Source organism: Triticum urartu, chromosome 5 (assembly GCF_003073215.2).
Source record: "Triticum urartu cultivar G1812 chromosome 5, Tu2.1, whole genome shotgun sequence".
In the NCBI taxonomy this organism is placed as follows: domain Eukaryota; kingdom Viridiplantae; phylum Streptophyta; class Magnoliopsida; order Poales; family Poaceae; genus Triticum; species Triticum urartu.
Window position 1 is genome coordinate 507,393,050 of NC_053026.1, and position 8,631 is coordinate 507,401,680.

At 52.3% G+C, this 8,631-nt stretch overlaps 1 protein-coding gene across 1 annotated transcript; it reads right to left on the bottom strand.

Moving 5' to 3' along the window:
- Nucleotides 1-5,204: 5,204 nt before the first annotated feature.
- On the bottom strand, nucleotides 5,205-7,338 carry LOC125510186 (cytochrome P450 78A9-like). The gene is made up of 2 exons (XM_048675285.1): nucleotides 6,269-7,338; nucleotides 5,205-6,165 (listed from the first exon to the last, which is right to left on the bottom strand). Exons 1-2 carry the CDS (start codon nucleotides 7,253-7,255, stop codon nucleotides 5,548-5,550), a joined length of 1,605 nt encoding a protein of 534 aa, XP_048531242.1. The 5' UTR covers nucleotides 7,256-7,338; the 3' UTR covers nucleotides 5,205-5,547.
- Between the last annotated feature and the right edge of the window lie 1,293 nt (nucleotides 7,339-8,631).

Consider the following 8,631-nt stretch of genomic DNA (forward strand, 5'->3'; position numbering starts at 1 on the left):
GTTTTGCTTGTACAACAACCATGATCTTTCTAAATAAAAACGGACAATCATGATCGGTCTCATTGCTAAACAAATACTACAGCATATAGTACTACTACTATGTCACATCAACCTACTGGCCACCTGATGTGCACACTTCATACTTAGTACTGCTCTTCATTAATAGAATAGTGCATCATTGATTCATTGGACGTCTGGTAACAACTACCAAGTACTAGCAAGTACCCCAAATATGTCGATACCTGCCTGGATACGCCCAAGAAAGCATATGCCCCTCTGCATTTGGCTATGTGGGAGAGCATTTCCCCCGGCCCGGTGAGCTCATGTGACAAGGACGTATGCCCGAGGTCTTAAACAACAGTGGCCGGTAGCTAAACCAGGAGCTATCTAGGTAGCTACCGCACTGCGGGCACGGAGATCACACCATGATCCCAGCTGTTCCACATTGGGAACATTGAGGGGACACACCCACAGCGCAAGGAGGAGGCGTGTGTGCTGCAGCTAGCTGTTGAAACGAAATTTGGATGGCGAGGGATGTGCCTAATTGACTTGCTAACAGTGAGGGAAGTGCACCGGAAATCGACTGATCTGCACTCCAGCTGGGAGTTTACATGAGCTGACAGGAGATTTATTGTGCTGCTACTAGCTTGACGAAGAATCTCGGTATTAAGCAAGACTGCGCCGAGGCTTTTAGCTTTGTGAGCGCTTGGATCGCACCACCAACCAATGCGAAGATCGAGGCGGCTGCACATGCTGGGCGTCAACTTAGGTTGAAGACATGGTGGTGTCCAAGTGGTACTCCATCGGTACGTCAGACGGCTGCACACGCTGGACGTCAACTTAGGACTTAGGTTGAGCTCATGCTGTCCTGGTGCTACTCCATCAGTACGTCAGGGTCAGGTCAATTTTCGCTCCATCAACTGCAAAATAGAGTGCCTGACAACTGTTGTTGATTTGTACTCCATCTGCCATGTGTGCACGAGATGTGAGTCATGCTTATTTTTTCAGTTCAACGGTTCTTTCTTTTGAGAGTACGCAAAACCGATAATTCATCCTGGAGCCCGGGCTCAGCTGCTCCCGGTCAGCAAACAATTCAAAAAAAACTAGAAAAATTCAGTAGATAATTTGATGCGTAAGGTCCGCTTCAAATTTCAATTCATTTGGATATCTGAATAGGTCTCGGCAAAAAAGACAAATCGGATCATAACAGTTCGTGAACAGTAAACTTCTTTACAGACCCCGATTTTGTTTTTTTTTCATAGACTTGCTCAAATGTCCAAACGAGTTGAATTTTTCAGCGAACCTTGCATCTAATTATCTATCACACAAAAAAAAGTTGGAATTTTTTGAATTTTTTTTGCATTTGTTTTGATTTTTTCCGTGAGCGGGGGTGCAGCTGAGCCCGAATGCAGATTCGCCGCACTCACACAAAACTTGATATTTTATTGATAAATACTTCCTCCGTTTCTAAATACTATTTGTCTTTTTAGAGATTTCAAATGGATTACCACATATGGATGTATATATACATATTTTAGAGTGTAGATTCATTTATTTTGCTCCGTATGTAGTCATTTGTTGAAATCTCTAGAAAGATAAATATTTAGAAATGGAGGGGGTAGAAGAGAACAATAATTTGAGTTAGGCTGAGTGTATGCCCACACCCAGCCCAAAACCAAGCATGGCGTTAAAAATCTTCAATTCCAACATCGAAGACACAATGAGCAACTAAAACTACGCCTTCATGAAGGATACGGCATCGGGACCAAGTTTGTTAGAATCATGATTTTTAATCGGGCCGGATCTCCGGCGGTACGAGCGCAAATTGTAGAATCTTAACTAAAATCATAGAACCTAAAAAGCTGTTTGGATCGTAAAGTCCTTATATGAAAATCCCTTAATGCATCTCTGAACTAGTAAACGGTATCAAAGCACAAGCACTTGTACAATGGCAAATGTGAATCATCGCAAGGCACATCATACCATATCTTTTTCTTAATCTTTTTCTTCTTCATTCCTTTCTTCATATATATGGTATGGTCATTTAGGTTCATCCCCTTCATCTCTAATGTGAGGATCACCACAAAAACAAAACTCATCAGGTTCATGCAATCAATCTGAACTTAGCTTATGTTCTGGCTCATGATCACATAAACTTGTTGGATTAGTTTTTTTTCACCTTTTTCACCTCATCATGGTATGACCTTTCTTCCACCTCTACATATGTAAATTGTACGTCCATGTCAATAACTTCAATACTTCTATTTGAATAACCTCTATCATCTTCAAAAACAAATTCAGAGACATCAATATCCCCTTCAGAATGCCTAAAATTTGCCTCTCTTTGAAGCCTGCTCTTCTCAAGCTGAGCCTTTCTGTCATCCATCAATTTGTAAAGCTGAAATGACTCATCTACCATATTCATAGTGCAGCTCTGTTGTGTGTTTATGTAATTGTCATCAGGTTGTGCACTATTACTTAAATGTTCAGTGCCTCTCACTACTTTTATGTTCAAAACCTTCACATGATGAAACAGTTCCAACATTTCCTGAACACTATCTCCATTACCTAAATATTGCACTCCTTCAATTCTCATTTGTTCATCCTTCAAATAGAACATTTACAAATTCTCCATAACCCACACTACCAATAAGTGAAAATGAAGTCAGAAAAGATATATTTCTCTCATATATATACCCCTCTTGACATGATTTCTTCCATTAAAATGAAACCAGACTTGCCACTTTTGCCCAGCCAAGCTACAGAAAATAAGATGCAAATACCATCACCTTGTCCAAAGCTACAAAAATGCAAATTTTCAGACACAAATATCTTCCGACAACAACTTAACAGACAAATTAATAACATTAATTGGACTTAACTACTTACATAGATTAATTGCACACCACAAAAATGCACAAATACTATAACATTTATATCAACAATCTGACTAAGCAGTGGAAATTCAAACCTGCAGTGAAAATTCAGACATTCAATTGCACACATTCAGTCAAAAAAACTAAATACAAATTAAATATAACTAACTAAAACATTGCAAATGTCAATCCCTGACATGGACCATGGGGAACCGAGGCGCCGGCGAACCATAGAGAAGCTGCTTCGCCGGCTACGAGCCTGGTTGCGAAGCAGGCTATGTCGTATAACTGCTGCTCCCCATCCAAAATTGTCGACATCTGAGAAAGAGCCGCCACCGCCATCGCTGTTGCTGTGGCCGTAGCCGCTGTCTCTGTCGTCGTGGCCGTAGCAACCATGGCCAAGGTCAGCACTGCGGTGGCCACGGCGGCCAAGAGCACCACCTCTCCCATCAATGCCCAGGTCGTCTGGATACGCCGCTGCAATGCCCGCCGCCACCTAGATCTGAGAGAGGGAGAGCGAGAGAGAGTGAACCGCAAGAGGAAAGAGAGGAGCTCGGGCAGTGCTCTTGACCAACGACCGACCCAAGGTCAGGTTCCGACCGAGCGGTGGCGTTAACGACCTTTTATTCAGCGCCGTCAGCCATCTGCTGACGCGGCACCTGGCCGGTGGGCCCAGATTGTCATAAATTGGTTTAAACAGCATGAATGGACCACTTTTCATAATTGGTAGTTTTTTTTGCAAAGGATTAGGAAAAAAGTGATAGCTTCGGGTAATTTTTTACAAAGTGGTAGATTTTTTCAGGTCAAGTCGAATTGTGGGAGTTTTTGGTTAAATACTCAAATGTTAGCGGATTAAGATTCGAAGACTAGGAAACCAAATCGCTTGGCCGGAACGACCACGACAGGAAGGAGAGTTGCACCCGACAACGGGCACCGCTGGAATCACCACCACCTACGGTAGCCACCATCGCCAACCTTGCTGCAGGCAGCTGAGCTGCCACCATCCACCATGGGCAATATCTGGGCAGGGGAAGCCCCAAACACCGCCACCAGTAGCATCCACAACCAGCCGAGAGGAGGCATGGTCGGGAGCAGCCAACAGGGACGCTTCATCAGCCGCACGTCGAGGGTAGGGTGGCGCTAGGAGAGGTGGATATCAGGGAAGGGCCATGCCACACGGGGCAGCCGTCGATGAGGGCAGCAAGGGGCGAGGAGTACACGGCTGGCGGAGCCGCCTTCAGGCCGGGTAAGGGCCACCACAGGAGCAACGGGAGGAAGCGACAATGGGAGCTGCTCATGCAGGAGAGCCACCGATGCGTTGTTGCCACGTAACCGCCAGAAAGAGGATGTGCGCCGCGGCGTGTGGCCGCCGCCAGCCGGAGAAGGGGATTGTGCGGCATCAGCCACTGGGCCGCGAGCAGTAGTGGCTCGCGCGTGCTGGATGGAGACCCCGCCGCTGCCGCCACAACACCGGCTTCACCACAAATGTTTTACTAACATGCAAAGTTTCTTGATGGAAAAACATTTTCGCGAGGTCTGAACATAAAAAACGATAGTCTAAAGTGCTTTTAAAAATGCCCTTTTTAGAACTTTGTTTCTTACGGAGATCTCCACAAATGTCTTTTCACCAAGAAATTTTGCATGTTTGTAAAGCATTCATCAATTATTGTCTCAAGAGAAGTTCCATTTTAAAAAAGAAAATCTTATTTTAGCCGATGTTACTGTTCACCCGGGTGCATATGCACCCAAGTGTAGAAACTCCATGCCTGAACAACTGAGCTTATATGGCAGTGATTCTTCTTCTCGCAACCGAACGTCTGCAGCAAACAGTAACAGATTTTTAGCTTGGGACAGCAACGTTGGATGTTGGTGCACAAAGATGGTGGCGTGCAAGCGGTCGGATTCACCACGGAGCAATCTTTGCGCTCCATATGTTGTAGCGTAGCGCGCAACTTGTTGGTGGGCTTGGAGAAGTGCTTTTTGGGCGGTGTGGATGGGTGCACGCGCGGGGATAAGGCCTGCACGCGCTTGGGTAGAAACGGCTGCCCGGTTGTTTTCCGCGCGCTTTGGCCATGCCCAGGGGCAGGGGGTGATCAACATTTGGTAGCTCATGCCATCCTCACAAATTCAGAAACACACGCAAATTTTCAGCATTTGCAATAACTTAGCGCTGCATTGCAGCTGATCACGGGACAAGAATCTACCGTCACTGTAGACCTGGATATGCGCTTGGTTGGTGTACATATTTTGATTATTTACCAGCTCTGTTTGGACATCCACTGTGTGTCACCATACCAGGTACTACTACTAGTAGCATTATGCTCGGAATAGGATAACAATAACAAGACAGAGACATTTGTTTCTTAGTACCAGTAGGTAGTAGAATATATATACATCAGCTAGCAATATCTTACAGGGCAGTTGCGGAGGAGAGAAATAATAAAAGGCTAACGAAATAATAACTGGGAACGAACAAAAAGAAGGCAAAAACATCACGGTCGTCACCTGGCACGTCCATATATAAAGTCTAGTACTACTAGGTAATTCATCCCTTGCTAGTTGCTCATCAGGATAAGCGTACGTGCGTGCGTGGTACCAGGCCAGCGAGCCGACCGGTAGCGACAACGCCTCTAGGCAGCTAGCGGCGCACGTACGTAGGCGCGCTGCGTCATCACGCCGCCGGGCGTCGCGGCCTCGGCGTCACCGCCAGCGGGGCCGCCATCTCGCACGACAGCCTCAGGGTCTCCCCCAGGTGGACGCCGCGCGCCGGGTCGGGGGAGGGGAGGAACTCCAGCTCGTGCAGCAGCGTCGCCAGCCAGAATGCCACCGTCGCCATCGCCAGGCTCTTCCCCGGGCAGCTCCTCCGCCCGGCCCCGAAGGGCGCCAGGCGGAGGTCCGACCCCATGACGGAGAACTCGCCGGCGGCGAAGCGCTCCGGGCGGAACTCGTCCGGCTCGGCCCACACGTCGGGGTCGTGGGTGATGGCCCACATGTTCACCATGGCTGTGGTGCCAGCGGGGATGAGGAACCCGTCAACGTGAATGTCCGAGGCGGCGAGGCGGGCCCAGGAGAGCAGCGGGCCGGGCGGGTGCACACGCAGCGTCTCCTTGATGACGGCGTGGAGGTAGGGGAGGGAGGCCGCGTCGGACTCGGTCACGGCGCGGTCGCGCCCCACCGCGCGGTCCAGCTCCTCGTGCACCTGCGCCTGCACGTCCGGGTGCAGCACCAGCCGCGCCAGCACCCACTCCATCAGCACCGCCACTGTGTCAGTCCCGCGGAACACCATCTCCTGCGCAACAAAGATGAACGTATCAGAGGCCTGGAAACGAAACGGAACGAAACGTGCGTGGCTGTGTACGCTTGGGAGTTGGTTTGGGTTCGGTTGCACACACCCAGAGCACCGCGATCATGTCCGCGTCGGCGAGCCTGTCGCCGCCCTGGAGGGAGAGCAGGACGTCGGTGAAGTCCTTGACGGCGGAGGAGGGAGCGGCGGAGCGGTGGTCGTCGATGATGCGGCCGACGAAGCGGTTCACGCGGGGGACGAGACGGGAGCACCGGGCGCGTGTGCCCTGCGGGTCGAAGCGGGCCAGCCAGGGGAGGTGGTCGGACCAGTTGAGCTGGCCCAGCAGGTCGTAGCCCTCGTCGACGAGCTGGCTCAGCTCGCGGACCTCCTCGCTCTCCTTGTTCGTGTCCAGGTCGTAGCGGCGGCCGAATACGGACCACATCACGTTGTGCAGCGACCCGCGCCGCAGCACGCGCCGGACCTCGACGCCGGCGCCGGCGCTGGCGAGGGCCGCCACCATCTGGTGCGCGATGACCGCGCGCTGGGGAGCTGACGCGGTGACCTGCCACGGGGAGAAGAGGTGCGTGGAGGCTACGCGGCGGAGCGCGCGCCAGTACGCGCCGTGGGGCGCGAAGCCGATGGCGCGGTGGAACAGGAGCCCGTACGCCGACTCCTTGATGGGGCGGTCGGCGAAGGCAGGGCTGTTGAGGATCTCCCTGGCCACATCAGGGTGCGCGGCAACCACCATCCGCGTCTCGCCGAGGGAGAAGGCCATCAGCCTCTTGGCGCGGCCGCCCAGGCGCGAGGCCTCCGCCGCGAGCTTGCGGTGTGAGAGGCCGGTCATGAGCCACATGCTGCCGATGAGCGGCAGGCCCCTGGGCCCCGGGAGGAGGGATCCCTTGAGGCGGCGGGTGAGCCACCACCTGCCCCAGGCCGGGCCGCCGGGGAAGCACCAGTGCAGGAGGCAGGTGAGGGCGAAGGCGGCGGCGCAGACCGCGAGGAGGCCGGCGAGGCGGCCGGGGTGGTCGCCGCCGCATTTGGCGGCGAGCGACAGGTACAGGAGCCAGCTGGCGGCGCAGTCGTCGGGGGTCGCCATGGATTCTTCGCTCGCCTTGCTTTGGCTGGGGTGTTGTTGGGGCTTTTGGGGTGGTGCGTGCGTTGAAGTTGGGGAGTCATGGTCGGGGCGTGGCCCGGTTTTATAGCCGCAGGAAAGGCGGCAAGGGCGACGCACGGGCCGTAATGACCAGGGCGGTCGATTCAATTCGATTTCATTAGTGGCGTTGATGATGATCGATACGGCGCGTCATCAGTGCCGAGAGAGAAGCAGTACTACTCCTACTAGTAACGGTGCAGGTGTTTCGCTTGCCCAAATTGATGATCGCCGTAACTGCGAGCGTTAGTCGTGGAGGGGCATCCGAGGCGAGCGCGACGGAGACGGACGTAGGAGTACGATATTTGTGCTGGCCTGGCACGCAAACGATCGGCGGTGGAGCGGGAGCCAGCTGCGGCATGGGGTGGCACGTGATGGCCATGCGGTTTTGCTCCGATCCGGTGGGCAACGGGAAGCGGCCGGCCGAGGTAGTAGCTAGTAGGCGGGCACATGAGCCGCGTGAGCAGCAAGGTCGGTTCGGTTCAGTTCTCCTCCATCGCCCATGCCCACCGTGGGGGTGGGGCGCGCGCGGATTGCGGCGGCACGTCCTCACGCGGGCCTCCTGCGGCGCCACCGGGCCGGGCCTCCCCGGAGGGAGGGAGGTGACGGCACGTACGCGCGCATCGATCACGTTGCTCACCAACCCATCCATCCATCCGGCGATGAACTGCAGCTAGCTACTCCGTATGGCTACAGCCGGTATAGCTCCATCGATTGGGCCATACATACATGCACGGAATCGAATCGAATAGCCTGAGCTCAAGCATGTACGCTACGTCGTATGTGGGGCACCGCTGCCATACGCATTCTGCAAACAAACTCGTCCGCGTGCATGGGCGAGCCGATTAACCTGCCCTCATTGCGGATTAGGTGCAGTGCAGGCAGCGGCCGTCACGTCCAAATGAGGAAAGGGACCCCCAAATCCGGGACGCATCATGCTAAAACTAGTTTATGGTGTCAATGTTGGCGGTTCCATTAAATTAACAATCATTTGCTGAGCTAGCTAAGACGGAGCTTCATGGAGGGTCAGCATAGGGAGTAGCTATACTACTGCTGCTAGTAAATATTATCTTTCCCGCCGCTGCGTTGGATCACAACTTACTAGTCATCCCCGGGCATGTGAGCAATGCAAATGGGAGAAATGGCAGAATTCGAGTGGAATGTTGTCAAGATGTTGGTGCTCATATAGCTCGCTTATCTTGACTTTACGGTCGGTCAGCAGCTCCATTCATGCCACATTGGTTGATTTTCATTTTTAAACAAGGAGCCTCCTTGGCGATTTTCATCGAAGAAATCACCAACAGTTTACAAGGTGTTTTTTT

Coding starts and splice junctions, on each gene's coding strand:
- LOC125510186 (XM_048675285.1), bottom strand. CDS start 7,255: ATGGCGACCCCCGACGACTGCGCCGCCAGCTGGCTCCTGTACCTGTCG. Junction 6,166..6,268: donor ACATGATCGCGGTGCTCTGG/GTGTGTGCAACC, acceptor TTTGTTGCGCAG/GAGATGGTGTTCCGCGGGAC.